The 16,319-nt window shown below is 50.8% G+C and overlaps 1 protein-coding gene and 1 long non-coding RNA gene across 5 annotated transcripts in view; one reads left to right on the forward strand and one right to left on the reverse strand.

Annotated features, from left to right (window-relative positions):
• The window catches only part of p130CAS (Serine_rich_CAS and FAT-like_CAS_C domain-containing protein p130CAS), a 72,874-nt gene that overhangs the window by 17,730 nt on the left and 38,825 nt on the right, over positions 1 to 16,319 (reverse strand). For all 4 annotated transcript variants that reach the window (XM_089579794.1, XM_089579790.1, XM_089579791.1 and 1 more), the window contains exon 2: positions 2,979 to 3,305. In XM_089579794.1, coding sequence (XP_089435920.1) covers positions 2,979 to 3,305 — 327 coding nt within the window. The remainder of the gene's footprint in view (positions 1 to 2,978; positions 3,306 to 16,319) is intronic.
• On the forward strand, positions 331 to 2,428 carry LOC149350688 (uncharacterized). Its single transcript, XR_016290413.1, has 4 exons — positions 331 to 602; positions 924 to 992; positions 1,492 to 1,556; positions 2,283 to 2,428. It is a non-coding gene; the product is annotated as an uncharacterized LOC149350688 (long non-coding RNA).

Below are 16,319 nucleotides of genomic sequence, written 5' to 3' on the forward strand. Positions count from 1 at the left end.
TATTTTGTTTACCCTCAGACGAACATTTTAAAAGAAATTCTATTTTGGAAATGACAAAATTCACACAATCACATTTCTACCACCAACTAGTTTAATATTCAGATTGTTTAAGATCACTCAACTATGGTGTTGATGTACAAGAACCAGAATTAAACTAATTGCTTGGCTTTCTGGCGCCAGTGCTCATAATTAACGCCCTTTTATCCTGCAGCAATCCTTCAAGGTAACCGAGGCATGTAGCCATGCATGCTGCCTTCTATGAAAACAAACCCGAATAAACTCCTACTAGAGGCCGCGGCAGAGCGGTAAGCCTAAAAATCAATCCAATCCAAGCCAATGTTTGTGGCGCGATGGTCTCGTTGGTTTTCGTCGCGTGGTGCTCCTTTCGACCTTTACTTTTGCTGCAATGTGCGGTTTGTTCGCTCTGTGGTTGCTTGGCTGTGCTACAAATGTGATGTGTCACCTACGCGCTCGAAAAGACCTTCGTTTGCCTCTGAAGCTCTCGTGAAAAAGCTCCGGCGTCATATTGCACCCGACCCCTTGCCGAGACATGCTTTGTTGCTTTGGATGAAAGAAGCGGCCATGGTGTTACCACTTGCGAGGTAAGTAACTGCTTGAAAATTACTTTCAGGATGTTGCTGTGGGATGAGCACAGCGCATTAACGCAGTTGTACTCTGTTGCGCAACTTGTTTGCCACGGAGTGGAAATTACAAGCACTATGCATTAGCTGCCGCAAACGTTTCTCGTGTTTGTGAAAAAAAGTTGAGACGGTGTGCAGTTACATGGTGTGAATCTTAAGGCAATTGCGCGTAGGTTCATAACTGCGATAAAACAGAGCGCAGGAAAAGCATAGTGCCAGAACGGTGTTAGTTTTTCAGTGCTTCGCGACTGAGTTTTTCTTACTTTTCTGTTGCCTTTGCAGTGTGGATGTGGCCCGGCTACCGAGTGTATTGGTGCCTACATTAATTATGCCAAGCCATGGAAAGCACAGGTAGGTTGAAAATGTCATATAAAAGTTGTTCATACTTCCACAGCTTATCAATTTGTTCATTAGGCTTGCCAAATGGAAGTCTCCAACCATCCACTACACAGTACTTTGCACTGTGCAGTAGCATTGTTTAGGACAGCTTAACTGTTGTGTTAAGTTTGCGAGCTTCAGTCACACATTTTTCACTTCCCAATCAATGAGCTCTTGCAGTGCTTTGGTATAACTTTGCCAAACATGTTATGCCCACAGGGCTCAATGCTGAGCCAGATAGCAGGACCATATATGGCAATCCTAGAGCCACATGTTCCTGGATTGTGACCAGACCTCTCTTCCTTACTTCTGTGCAGCTGTGGATCATCAAATATGCTGTCAGTGCCCTGATGCGTGATTCATCAGTGAACCCTGGGGGCATTGTAGTTTCGACAGAGATTGTGTTTTGCTACATCGTTGACAACGTGCTGTATAAGTTGCTCTCTCATACTTTATTTTCTTGTCTATACAGTGTGGATGTGACTGACCTAAGCTAGCAGCTATATAGTACCTGCAGCGTACAGCAGCAACCTTCAGGTAAGTTTGAACTACAGTGCAAGTTTCACCCTGTCAGATAATGGATAGTTTCCTTCTGTTTGCTCTGTGCAGCGGAGGGTATCTAGCTATACTGCAGTGTTCTTGTACAGTAATGGATAAAAATTTGTGGGATGAGAGTTCTTTCTAAAATAATTTCTCTGTGCTGTTAGCCAGAGCAATTTAATCAAAAGCCTAGAATCATGAGAGGACATGGATACTCAATCGTATTGAACAAATTTCAGCTGACTGCCTGGCGAGGCAATGCAAAAACAAATATTTTCAGAAAATCTACATCCAGCAAACTTTTCTCTATGAGTGTACCTTGTGCCCAACCTAAGTCATTAGCTAGCTTGCAACGGTGTGGTAAGGATCCCTACTCTTACACTTGAATTTTTTTGACCATCAGTGTGGAAGTGACTGCCTGTGGGAGTAGCTGTGGTGTCTTGCAATGTAAACGCATTTTTCATGAACTGGTACAAAGCTCTGCAGTGGGGCATTTGTTTTTGCATTTTTTTTTGGAAAAACAAAATATTTTGTATTGCAAGAAATATTCTCACTTCTGTTGTTTACAACTTACTAGTTGTTCAAGATGTAAACATGCTTTCGGAGCTACAGATGACTAATTTACTTGGCACGGTGGAGTTACTGCATAGAACTGAATGGTGTCTGTCAAATTCGCTTGCTTTAATGACATATTCTGAACTTAGTGTTTACTGTTTTCTGCAGAAGACGTCCCCGGCTTGGCTACAAATTCATCATGGTCTGTACAGTATCCTTCCTGCTGCGTTAACTAAATGTATGGCCAGCTTGATGAATTCCTCATGAAGACTGAAGACGGCATTTATGTCATAATAAAATCATCCAGACTTTGATATGCTTTGTCATTTTGGTCGATTGATTTACAGATTCATGCATATTACATACAGCAAGGTGTATGTCCGATTTCAGACACTCTGCGGGCTTTTAATAAGCCCAGTGGCCCTGCGAGGTACACTGATTGGTGGTTGTAGTTCTGGCTTGCCTCATAATGGTGAAGAATGCATTACCAGCAAATATCCTCAAAAGATCCGCTGGCGGATATCCGAGATGGATATCTGTCGGCAGTCTAAATAATTATATTTGTACCTCCGTCGGAGGTCCGTGCGAGAGCCGTTGGACGTCGGCGGATCTCCCACGGATATCCGTACATCCAGTAAAGGACATACTTCGGACGTCCGATGAATGTACACTGGTTGATTGGGCAGAGAATGACCTTTTCGGTTAAAAACAAATTTCAAAAACTGAATTTTGCATACTCATCGTTTTTTTATTTTTTTTATTTATTTATTTATTTATTTCCCAGTTTAAACCGAAAAGTCCCACCACTACTGATATTCCTCGAGCAATATTCCCAGGGGGCAAGGCAAATAAGCCAACTCGCACCTTGTTGGGGTCCACCCGCCAGGAGCGACGGCGCGCGTGGCGCTGCCCGGGCCCCGGGTAGGTGCCCGCGGGCGGTACGGCCCCAAGGTCGACGGGCGCCGCTGTGGCCGGCGCGGCGTAGCCCAGCCCCGTGGGGTCGTACATGCCGGGCATGAGGCGCAGCCTGTTGCCCGGGGCCAGGCCCTGGCGGCCTCTGAGTGCGCACAACCACCAGCCCTCCAGGTCGCCCGGGTTCTGCTCAAGCACCGTGAGCACGTCATTCTTGCGAAAGGCCAGCTCCTCCGGCGACTCGGCGATGTTGTCGTAGAGGGCCCGCGCCAGGCAGTTCTGCCAAACATGGAAATCGTTTTAAAGACTGCGAGTATTTCTCAACTGCATGCACATTTTATCGTAAATAACAAAAGTCATTGATTCACCAATCATGAGCAGACTATATGCGCACTTTTTTAATGTAGTCAATCACTTCTCGTGTATGCATGTTTACAAAGCTGCCAATGTCAGTTATGTTTTACATGCCTTAACCAGCTTTGAACAGTGCAGATTTAAAATTTGAAATATCAATAAAATTAAATGAATATTAAAGTATATAACATTGAATAAAAAGCGAAGTCGTGCCCCCCCCCCCCCCCCCCCCCCCCCTTCCACTCACAAAAATAGTTCCGGGGTCTCTGACGCAGCGGCAAATGCCCTCAAAAGAGGCCCTCCGTCAAATGGCGTCGACCTGTTAATGTCACGGTTAATCCCCTTGCGCCTGCCAGCCATCTGAGATACCTAGTACACTCTAATATGTCACGCTCGGGGATTAACCGCGGCATCATGACAATCGGTCGACGCCATTATCTGGAGGGCAAGGGCTTCAGGCAGGTGTGAACCTAAAGGCAGAACTTGAAGGCACACTGCGCCGTGCGATACCACCGGATACGACCAGCGTCCTCTCCACACCACAACAAACGGCAGAAAAGTACACCCACGGCCTCTGATCGAGTTGCTATGGCACATGTCGTCCGGAGTTGCTTGTCGAGTGCATGTGTATGGGCCAACATGCCTCAGGTACCGCAGGCATATGGGCGTGGGGGGAAGGGAGAGGAGCTCTACACTTCGAGGTTGGACGGGTTCCTGAGCAGTGGCAGGCTCGGCGCCAAAATAAAATGCCAAGTGCATGTCCCCCCCAAGAAGCTACACGCGGGCCAAGCTTTTGCGGGCTGTGCAGGCGGACATTAGGTTTGTGGTAGAAGGTAGTTAAAAGAGGATTGAAATAACTATGAAATTTTTTTTTTTGAGGAAAGGAAATGGCGCAGTAATTGTCGACACTAAAACAGACGCAAACAGGTCGTGACGCAAACAAACGAAAAGAGTCCGCCCACATTCTAATTATGAGACGCGCGCGCATGACTCGTAGCGTTCCTCGTTACATGCTTCCGACTCGGCCACTTGACACGGCGTAGTCATCGACACACATGCTAGTCTGCGTTCCTGGTGATGTTAAAGTGGAGAAGGCAGTAAGTAGCACTGCGAAGGCAGTAAAATGCTTCACTGCGCCGAAGCATTTCCCCCTGATGCGCTGCCGCCACGCAGAACATAGGCGTCGGGGCTCTGCGCTCGGAGCGTCGCCTCCCTCCTAGTAGTAGTAGTAGTGGTTTATTTTAAAATAAAATAATATAGGAAGGAAAATATTTTGCTAGCCCCGTTGTCTGCCATCGCTACGGGAAGCACCTGAGCTGGGTCAGCAGAAATAGATAGCAGGCAGACTGGAGAAATGAAATGAAAGAGGTGGGGGGGGCAGTTGGAAAGGATAGGGGGAGAGAGGCACAACGTACAAGTAATCTATTGGTTTTTCCCGTCTTTTCTGAACTGTTTTACTATAGTTTTACTGAAAATTCCCCGCCCAGGTCGCAATGGTAGATAGCGATGTCAGAAACATATCGTGAGTTTGCTGAGGTATTTGGTGGGCAGAAGACAGGCCAATTGTAGATTTTACCGGCAAAATTGGTTTTTGATGCATTTCCATTTAAAAGAGCAGCAAGGTATAGGCTCAGGAGTTTTTCCAGCGGTTTCTTTTCCTGACGATCTCAAAAAAGCTAACACACTATTGCAAGACTTCGAGGGCATTTTATGCTTTCTGCTCTCCGCACGGCTTATCACAGCTCGTCTTCCCACACTGCTGAGTGAGAGCAGCTGTCAGCAAAGCGCACTAAGTGCGTCGCTTGGAGCAAACCAAATCCAAGTCGAATCCCCAGTTTTGTGGCCTCTACTAAAGTCGCAACTTGATGCACCCGACCTGAGACTTGCAGGCACCACCAGACACACACAGTAACAACGCAGCACGGTAGAGCAGCAGCCCAAAAGCACAAGTGACAAGAATCACTGCCGAAATGAACACCACGTTTTTGTGCCAAGCACAAGGTATAGAAAAGTTTTCTGCGGAATTTTCTAAAAAAAGTGAAAAGCGATCGGTGGTGTAGAGGGCCTAAAATGTTACTTATTATTGCCTATAGTTATGACGAAGGAAGGACATTTTAAAAGTGGCTACTATAGTAAAAGCTTTCAAAAGGGTCGGGGAACACCACGTTTTTGAGGTGCCGTCTCCACACAGGCGTTCGAGAGCCCATGTACTGCAGAGCTGGAAGTTGGCGGCACGCACTCGTAGCTTCCACTGCGCTACTAATGCGACGGACTAGTGTCCACTCTGTCGAATGCCCTTGCTTTGAAAGGCATCGCTTTCACAGCCTCCGTTCGAATGAGAGGCACCTCCCATGAGCTCCCAGAATGAATCGACCGCCACGACGTGCTTAGCGCGTGCGAACAGCCCACTCAGGACAAGGAGGGGAGCCATGACGCGTGACTTTCAAATATGCCCCTCACGAGCCAGGGCAACACCAGAGTCCTTCAATAGGTCTCTGGAAACACGAACGCTTCATTCCGAAATACAAGCATGGCAAGGACAGCAGTTCGTCGTTATTCGGAGTACGAGGGTGTAGGTGTCAACGTATGGGGGGACGGAATGACGTTGCAACGGACTGCGCCCAGCTTGGAGTTGTGCGCGAAGCGAGCTGGGACGATGTCCATTTCCCTCAGAGTGACTGGAGCTCGTATTACCTGGTTTTTCAAGACTCGCGAAATAGCCTATTCCCCAGTTGCCCCGTTTGGCACCCCTCATTATTAAAAGTGTATAACGCTTGTTAACGAAATTTCGACAAGTTAGAGTTGGAGAGGGACATTACAGTCTCCCTCACAGTACTATCAGCGTCAAATCAAACGCGAACATAACACCTGAAACGCGAGCACAAAAAATCAAGCATATTAGAGGCTGGAGGTGAAATACAGGCGTGGGCTATTAAGATTTCAGAAGAGCGGTATTTTCGGCTTCGATGGGAAAATCAACAGCTCATGTATTTTGCCTCCCTAGTATAATATCTGCGAGTTGTGCTGTTCGCGTTTCAATTGACGCTGATAGTACATCCATATTTCCAAACAAATTTGATTTTACAGTGCAAATAAAGCGCAAAGCTTTGTTTTGCAGTTTTCGACCTCGCAGGAGCCCCTCACTGCTCCTTGTTTCTTTATGCGTGGTTGGAATACCACAGGGAGCATGTAGCTAAAAATAAGCTGGGAAAGCACTACCATGGCTCCGCAATTATTTGTATAAACACATTAACGAAATGCAAAAAAAAACGACCTAGATGGCTCCAAAGAGAACAACATGAACACTATACTTGAGTCAGGTACCGCACTGAAAGGGAGTAATGCGAATTACAAAATAGCGCCCTAATAACAGGTAATTTGTAGTTTATGCTCAGGGTCTATTTTCTACAGCAGAGAAAGCGGGTTGGTTTGGTTTGGTTTGGTTTATGGGGTTTAACGTCCCAAAGCGACTAAGGCTATGAGAGACGCCGTAGTGGAGGGCTCCGGAAATTTCGACCACCTGGGGTTCTTTAACGTGCACTGACATCATGGTTAAAGAATGCAGCGCGAAAAAACAAGGACATACGAAGAAGTGGACAGGACTGGCGCTGTCCTGTCCACTTCTTCGTTTGTCCTTGTCTTTTCGCACTGCATTCTTAACCATGGTCGAAATTATTCCGGAGACTTCCATTACGGCCCCTCTTCCTTCCTTTCTTGTTTCACTCCCTCCTTTATCCCTTCCCTTACGGCACGGTTCAGGTGTCCACCGAGATATGTGAGACAGTTACTAAGTCAATTCCTTTCCTCAAAACCAATTTTCTATTTTTCAAAACGTCGCCGCCAAAACAAGAACACAAAAATTTTAGCGGCTGTAGAAGGGACATTCCACACAGCGGTCTTTGCACCATCAAAGTGACAACGCATTAGTAGTCAGTCTGTCTCAAATGAAATCTTGTTTTGCTGCTCCCATTTCGGCTGTCCCGCTTGCGTTTCATTCGACACCAGCCCATTGGCGTTACACAGGCCTGGTTCAGTGTACAGTTTGCGTCACACTGGCTGCGCTCGAACGGTGCACAGCAGGTTACAAAAAGTTAAAACACATCACCTGATGGTTTTTTTAGGCAACGTGCTCACACCGACATGGCTCCGAAGTCTGCGCGGCTTTACTTTCGCGCAAGGATTGCCTCCAGAGTCTAGCAGCTGCGACTGGGAAGGCTACTACTCGCTTCCGCCGCCAACATGGTTGGTTCCCTCGGATTCGCCCTTTGAGGGGCTTTAGCTTGTGCCGGCCAGGCACGCCTTCCGCCAATGCCACCCTCCACTGCCGGAGGCGGGCCGACGGCAAAGGGAGTGCGGCGGCCTTTTATCTGGGGCCTTCCCGAGGGAGGCCCCGGCGACCGCGCCCAGTGCCACCCCGGCGGCGCACACTTGCCCGCCCCAGCGGCGGTGGCCACTGCAGCTGTCAGCGCCTTTTCATCTGTGCGTTTTTCCTCCGTGGAAAAGCGTCCTACAATGGCCGTGTTTGCAGGACGTGCAGCGTCCTTACAACACGGGGTGAATAGGTCCCAGGGAGGGGTCAGTTCGGCAGCAAGAACGCATGCCTCGCCCGTGGCACAGCTCAGTACAGCAAGTTCCTCCAGAGGCACCCGTACAGCCCATCTCCATCGCTTCAACCCGCGACAAGTTGGGCCACAAGTCCATAGATTACTTCTTCCTCTTCTGCCGGCGGTTCACTGTTCTCCGTAGAATTTACTTGGAGATCCCCCTCGCTCGACTAGGGCTTCTTCTATCTATTCCGATTCTCCGATCTTTCGGAGCAAGCGCCGAGGGATATGCCCTGAAACCCGTGTGCAATTATATTCACCACTATATAATTACATCAGGTAGATTCCCCTGCTAAAATAAGAATTCACTGCTTTTTTCCCCGCATTTTTTTCAGTTCAGAATAACTTTATTGTTTCAACCGGCCCCCCTACCTACCCTCTCCGGAACGGCACGCAGGCCTCCGGGAGAGGACTAGGGGGTTTATTTACTGCTAGAATAACACTTGAATTTAAGTGATGCTGCAGCTGCCACTTGGGTCAGTTCCTTTTGCACCTTCTACAAATTCTAGTCTAAGTCACAAAATCATCCAAATACTCCACTCCTTGTACATGAGTGCGTTTGTGTCCGCTATGCACACTGGCCAATCCCCCCCGTGGGTATGTGCCATTAAGCCTGAGGTGATCATCATCAACAGTCCATGTCGCTACACGGCCAGGCAGCCGGGTATGCGCCAACAATTGCACGAACAGGCGTACAAAGGAGCGCACTTACACGGTAAAGATGACGATCGGACACAAAGAAGACTGTCAAGGCACGAGGCTGTCAATTAAGGAATAGTACGCGTCAAGGTATAAGCGCCTCGTGACAATGCAAGGGTTCTGGGATAGTACGAGAACGAGCGGCTGTCAACAGGCCTCCCTGACTTGACATGCCGGTGGAAAGTCGAGATGAATGGCGTTCGAACCAGACACGAAGAGCCGCCTGAGCGCACTTCCTAGTATGCATGCACTGTAAGTGCACAGCACGTCGAAATGCACAAATCAGAACAGCTGGTAAAAAAAAAAAAAATGCACCGATGCGGTAATACCTGAACTACCTTTATGCCTAACCTACCTGTGGAAAGAAAGAGGGAACGAAAGAAAGACCACGGGTGGTCTCTGCAGGTGCGCGACGCTTCCCGATGAGTGAAGAGTGTCGCGCAAGGAAGTCCTTTGAGGAAGCCGTTTGTTGCGCGCACAAGTGCAACTCGTCTTCTTAGCGAGGCAAAGGGAGGCAGCCAAGGAACAGTGCATGGGAGCTTACAGTGACAGCCACAGCCGGCGGTGCATTCAGACAGAGCGAAGGCACCGCAGGTCGCCAATGTTGCGACTTCTTTCACCTGTTGCTTCTTTCCGCCACCGTCGCAACAGGGGAAGCAAACGAGAATTACCGAACGTTTTCACTCCAGTGTGAAAGACATGTCGAAACTTAGCATTGTTATACATTCGTCTTCGCGGACAGCTCTGCGTTTAAAAGGTATGGTAGGCATACCCCGAAGCTGCACGCAAGCTATATATATGAGAGCCGCAGTAGAGGGCTCCGGACTGGCTCCGACGACCGGGGGTTCTCTGGCGCGCCCTGACACCGCACAGCACATAACACGCAAGAGACTGCACTAAGTTGCACTGCCCTACACATTACATCACACGACACAGCAAATGGGCAGCAATACAGCAGAGGGAAACAATAACCGAACAGGATGAGAACGAAGAGGGCTTGAAAGAGAAACAAAGTCTGCGCATGTACCAAGGCGCAGCTCGGAAATGCACCTGAGGCCGTGCCAGACAAACGGAAAGGAGGCACTCGCTCACGCAAAACGCGACTCGGAGGCTGCATGCATCCAGAGAGCCAAAATTCGTAGCGCTGAGGGCAACTGAGTTTTATTTAACATCTAATAACTCTCTCCGATGCTCCGATGACCTGCTACAATTCGCTAATTGCAACTAAACGCCGAAGTGGCATAATTAAAAAGGGAAATAACATTTGTTTTGTTTATTATTATTTAGCATACTAATTACAAACCACACCCACTTTATGGCGTCCGCCACCGCCGCCCTGAAGGAGCGACCTGTTTATCTCACAAAGCCTACTTCTGAACATTCCTCTTCCCCCGAACACCGCACCGGGAAACGGGGAACATGTTAAGGTTTACATTCACAACGAAAATCGGCTGTCACGGTTCGCTACTGCTCCAGTCTTTTATTTTGCTAGTTGCAACTAGCAAACCGCGCACACAGCAGACGAGGACGGTCAGTGAGGCATAATTTGCGCAAAAGCGACGCCAAAAGACGCCCCCCCCCCCCCCCCCCCCCCACACACACACACACACACGACAGGACTGGCGCCACGTCATGCTACAACCAACTAGCTCTGGAGGAGGACAGCGCTGTGTTCGTCTTGCTCACTGTCCGTCCTCGTCTGTGTGCGCTGTTTGAACACGGTTTGAACCAAATGATTCACCCCATGGCCGAGTTTCCGATCCCAGAGAAGACCGGTTACAATGCACGGGGGCCGGGATTTTCTTTTAATGCGAGGGCATCTCTCGCATTACTCGGCTCACTGTGCGAAAACAGGCACGCGTGGCAGAAACGCGGCACGCGAATGACGTCATCTCCCCTCCTGGAGCAATAGGCCGCCGGCCTTCATTGGGTTCATTGGCGCTGACAACATTGCCGCTGCGCTGGCGTCGCCATATACGCCAAGCCAGGACTTCAACTACAACCCGTCGAGCTTGGAGACAGCTTCGGTGCAGACGGAGGGCTGTGCGCTGGTGGAGTTCGTCGATACGGGACACGTGGTTTTGTGCGTACACGTGGTGCCAAATCTGTCTCAAATAGACGCGGCAGCGTTTGTGTACAGAAATCTGCCTTCGGCTCTACGCTGCGGCACGTACATGCTCGACTTCAAGACGCACGTTCAACGCCAACGTTGATCGGCGCGATGCCTGCCGATCTCAACTTGACACTCGCCTCTCCAATAGATGCAACCATCCCTTCGCGAGACGCCGGATTCGACTTGGTGTTCGAGAACACGCCACGCACAGTACACGAAGTAAGGTCAACTTGGACCCGCAGAAGCCGGAGCCCATGGACGACTAAACTCAGCGACAAGTAATGCTCTCGCATTTACACAAGAATTGCTTTTCTTGGCTTGTCTTTCAATTTCTGTTCTTTTTAACGCGTGCTGTAGATGCTGGATTGGACGAAAGGTCTTCGGCGTTTTTTACAGGCTCCCATGAAGTGCATGTACCTACGCTAAAACGAATACGAAAGCTTCAACGCACGCGCAGCCATAGTGAGTACCTACAGGCTTCGGCGGTAAGGAGAAAGCGGATATGGCACAGTGGCAGCCCGTGCAGTCAGCGACCAACTCCCAGGGGCGCGGCAGAGATCGATCACAGTGGCGGGACCGGCCGACTGTTGCGCTCCGGATCGACCAGTTTTAAAACTGGAGAACACTGCGCGCGGCCGTCGATCGCCGTCGCCAAGGGCACGCGCGACGGACTTTGATCGGTAGACATCTGCCTGTTCCCGGCGCGAACTGACGAGAGGTGCGCGTTGCCCGACGACGTCGGCGGCCGCCTTCTGCTGGTACTAGGCGCGGACATCAAGGCAACCTAGCTGGTACCAAGTCAACGCGACTCCTGTTGAGTGCCATAACATATAGGCAGGCTCTGCTTGCGAAAGCTAGCAGTGGGATTCGGGGGAGGCTGACCAGACGAGGCGAACGCAGGTTCTGTACACATCCCTCCCCCATGACCAGCCGTGGCGGCAGCTATGACACAGGATGAAAGCACTGGGAAATGTGAACGTCTCCGGGGGTCACTCTGGCCTTGAAGATGGTACTTCCGTTGCCGAGAACGACCTCTCTTAGCTGCGGCATGGGCCTAAATAATCATTTACAGTATGCATATCAATGTAGCCTGCATTCAATGGGTTTTCCCATGCCTCATTTAGCTTGAGTCCCCCAAAGGCAAACACAGCATAAGCCCTAAGTTCTCCCAAAATAAATAAAAAAAGGAGAGGAAAGAGAATCCCCTTTTTCCGGTGCCTTTCCAGCTCTGTCTGTATGCGGTTTGGTTACACAAAGTCCACATAAACAGTCTAGCAGAGCACCTGCCCTCGTCCACGTCGCCCCATCGCCTCTCAAAATAGACTTCGCCATGTGCACCGTCGACTTGAAGAGAGACGTCCAAACCCTCGCTTCAGCCCCTCCCACGAGGAAGCTTTGCAACCACTCGGATTTCTTTCTTTCCACGCATATCGTATAGCTACCGCGCTTGTGCTCGGCCTTGGCAAAGTGCAGTGATTTTCACAAGCTTACACCAGTTACAGAAAACCGGAGTGGTGTTCATGTGGCATAACTACCTTCCGACGGCGCGCTAGAGACTTTGGACAGTGATAGGAGTGCCCTCCTTAGCAGAGCAGGGAGCATCGCATGTGACTGCACGCTACGCATCATGCCCAGAAACTGATGGAAAGCGCCGCGTGTTATTTATTTTTTCTTGGCAGAACTTGCTTTGCTTACGTATAAGCGGCCTCAGTACGTACTTCCACTTTCCCTACACCACAAGTACAGACACAGGCCCCAGCACATCTAAGCTGCCATCGAAGGTGCGCCGCCGTGGGCTCTAAAACCGCAGACGTTCTCGTCTAAATGCAAAAAAAAGGGGGGGAAACCGGCGGAAGGCGAACGCAGCACCAGCAACTGTTCCACATAAAGATGAGCCCGCTCAACAGCAGCCCAAAAGAAAATAAACAGAGCTATTTTCCGGCGAACTCTATAGCCGCTCGTTCTGCGCGCTCGTCGTAAAAAGTGCATCACTGAGCAGCTCACGAGGCGCCGCAACAATGTTTTTTGCCCCAACACGCGTTTGCAAAACAAACCGCGCTGAACAGCCATAAATCTTTCAAGGGTATACCCTAGTTCTGCGGCGGTTCTGCCCCACGTCTGGTTTAGCCGCACGGCCTGGCACTCGACCACTTTCTTACCCTTCGCGCGTCCATCGACGCCCCGCCACCGACACGAGTTGTTCCTTTACTTAAGCAGGTGCATGTTGTACTTAATTATGCGAACTACGAAATTGGCAACAGCAAGTGGGCTGGCACAGACAGTCAGGTTGCGGGTCACGGGAAAAATGGCAGCAGAACCCCAGCAGACAGACACAAGATACCCTAGAGAGAGAGAAGGCATAAAAAGAGGCGCGCTTACGATGGTATTCAGCCGCATTCGTTCTTTCGGTAAAGTGATTTCGCTGTTCGAGTGAGCTCTTTGCGCTTTTTGGAGAAAAGTGGACTTCGGAAGCGTTTGCGGCCCCACAACGTGGTTTTTATGCGAGAAACTTGGCGACGGCCAACAGTACCGAGTGTGTGGAAACGCTCCAAGGTGAAAAAAAAATGACACGAGGGAAAGGCGATAAAGATATTTCAGTTAACTTATCACTATCAGCAGCAGCCCGGCCACGTGCACTGCACGACAAAGGCCTCTCTCATATAACCCCCTGCTACGCTTGCCTTCTCTTGAAATCCACATCAGCTGTTAGTTCGTAACAGACCATCGGTTATCTTGCCTTCGCACTGCATGCCCCGCCCATTTCTTCTTGATCTCGACGAGAAAATCATTGACACGCGTTTTTTACATCAACCATTAACATTACCCTTATCGTTTGTTAAGATAAGGACTCTGGCAAGACCGCACTAGACTGGTCGGTGACTTCAGGGTGGCCGCAGAACTTGCAGTTCATGGACGGCATGAGCAGACAAACCTTTGTTTCGTTTGCAAGCCGGTGTATCTTACAGAAAACTTTTTTGCAGCCAATGAAGCACTACCTTTTCGAACAGGAACATGCTCTCACTTAAAAGCATTAATGAAGCACCCGTGAGAATATCTAGACGTCGACAGACACGCAATGGAGTCGCGAGTTCGAGCACAGACCCGGGGATCGCAGCTAACAATAAATGTAGAAAAAATATGGCACCAGTATTCTACTCAAGATTTCTGTATATCCAGTACTGCAAACGCCCAGCGCGGACACGTATGCGCGTGCAGGTCACTTTGTTCCCAGCGCGGCGCAGCGTTGATCGCGGCCGGAAAAATGAACCAAGCGGTGACGTCAACTATAGCGGCAGCGAATCCGATAATCCACGGACGCGCCGTATTGCAGAGTTTTCGTCTTCACAAAAAAAGCGGCGCGTCATTCATGGACACCCAAAACCGTAGCTGCGATGCCACCACCCAGAGCTCTCGCGCCACGGCCGCCATCGGCGCTCGGTTGCGTGCTGCTCAACGCAGCCCCAGCTCACGGCAACCTGCTACGGGTGCATCGAGGAAGCAGCTCCCGCTGAGGAAACGGAACCGGTGACGTAACTCTTCCGAAGCTCGTGCGCGGTCGCTGCCCCTACTCTTCCGCGCGGCCGGGGGGTTCCAAAGCTGTTGGAGGCACCCCGCCGTAAACAGGGCTCTGACGTCGCCACGCACGCGTGCCCCGCGCGGACTTCCAGGGCGGCGGACGAGCGCGCCACTTCGGCGCGGCCGCGATGAGTCAGCGCCGCCGGGCTCGCTTTCGGAAACGAGTTCCGCTGCCCGAACCGCGGCAACGCAGGTGACCCCCGGAGTGGACGGCGAGTGCCGCGCGGGGCACCCGGCCGCAAACGGCATAGTATGCAGCCCCCTTGAGCGCCTTCAGTGTTGCTTCCCCCGTCACAGAGCCAATCGCAACCACCGATAGTTGCTCCACGGCCACGATTCAGCAACTGGCGCGAGATTCGGCACCGTTCTACGAAAGCGGCACATCCGAGGGAGGGGAAATGCGGGGAGGTCCGTGGAGAAGTCCACGCAGTGGAGGGGCGACGCGCAGCCCCTCCTGGACGCAGGCCAGCACTGGCCGCGTGTGTCGCGTCACGCAGGGTTTCACGTCATTGCGCTCCGAGTTTGCACCGCGGGACTGAATAAAGGCGCGGTCGACGCTCCCGCTTTGGCTGCGGGTCGTTGGCAAAGGCCGGAGAGCACCGAAGAATTACACGGTTTCCCACTGGATACCAACACGAGGGACGTCAGCTGAGGACAGTGACAGCAGTTTTCCACCTCTTTTCACACGGTATTTTTTTTTCGTTGTCTCGCTCGTCTAATTTCTCGTTCATTGAACCCGTAAGTATGGCACCCAACGTCGCATGTTTTAGAGATACGCAGCATGATTTAAGATAGGAGAGGGATAAAAGCTGTTAAAAACAGTCCTTCGGGCCTCTACACACATTCAAGAGAACTAATATTGTTCTTTTTCGTACTCGAAATGCGCCTTTGCGAAAACATGCCGGCGCTCCATTCACCCTAAGACAAGACACAAGGTCAGACGTTGTCACGAATCATGCACTCGCAGGCAAAATGACGCCGATGTGAGCTTACTTTTTGCGTTGTTCTGGGATTCTGGGACAATGGAAAAATTACTGCAAATTATGCTTGATGCACCAGTAATACTAGATCATTCGTATTTTGTTTGCCAGGGCGCTGGACCTGAAATGAGTGCTCAGACGGAACCCCTCCACCCTCTTTTCGCCCTCACATCACGTGGGAAGAAGCTCGCCAGCTTGAAGGTATTCGTTAAAATGCAAAGATCGCAACACGAATCGCACCTCGAACGTTAGATCTCGGAAAACCTATTGGCTGGCGAAAGTGTTGCGACAGCTCGGAGCGTACTGTCGCACTAACAGAAGGCACGCAGCGCTAGGCACCGCCCGTAGTAGTTTCTTCCAACGCAAGAGCAAAAGGGACGGGAGACCTTGGAGAGGCAGTGCGCCGACCCCGCCTCCGAAACGGAGCGGCGGCGTCTACAAGCTACTCTCAAGGGCAAGCTGTAGAACCAGCTGCGCCGCACGCCGATAAGGTGGGTTAGCGATAGGATCGCAAACATTCAGCCTCAACGTTGACACCGTACACGCGTGGAAACACGACTCGAAGCCCTGCTTCCACAAACAGCCGCATTCCCAGCCGCGTCACAAGCGCGGAGGGTGCCCCCGAGAGCCGCGAAAGAGGGCAGCCGCCAAGAGGCACACAGCACAGCGGTCGAGCTCGCTCGCGTTGCATGACGCATTTCCTGCTGATGCTGCCCGGATATCGGACGCTGCGCCCCATCACAGCTTTCCGATGCGACCGGGCAACCGGCACGCCAGAGCGGAAGAGAGCTCACGTTCCATCAGAGGCGCGCCCCAACCGTGCTGTGACGTGATGGCCGGACGGATCAACCTGCGCCTGGCTACAGGTGCGGAGAGACGCGAACAGCGCAAGGTGCGCAACATGCTCGACGTCCGTAGTAGCGCTCTGCAATGCGAGAGCCAGAGAAGGCAAAAATGAAAAAAAAAA

The sequence above is a fragment of the Amblyomma mixtum genome, chromosome 3 (genome assembly GCF_055824585.1).
Source record: "Amblyomma mixtum isolate Tamu chromosome 3, ASM5582458v1, whole genome shotgun sequence".
NCBI classification, from domain to species: domain Eukaryota; kingdom Metazoa; phylum Arthropoda; class Arachnida; order Ixodida; family Ixodidae; genus Amblyomma; species Amblyomma mixtum.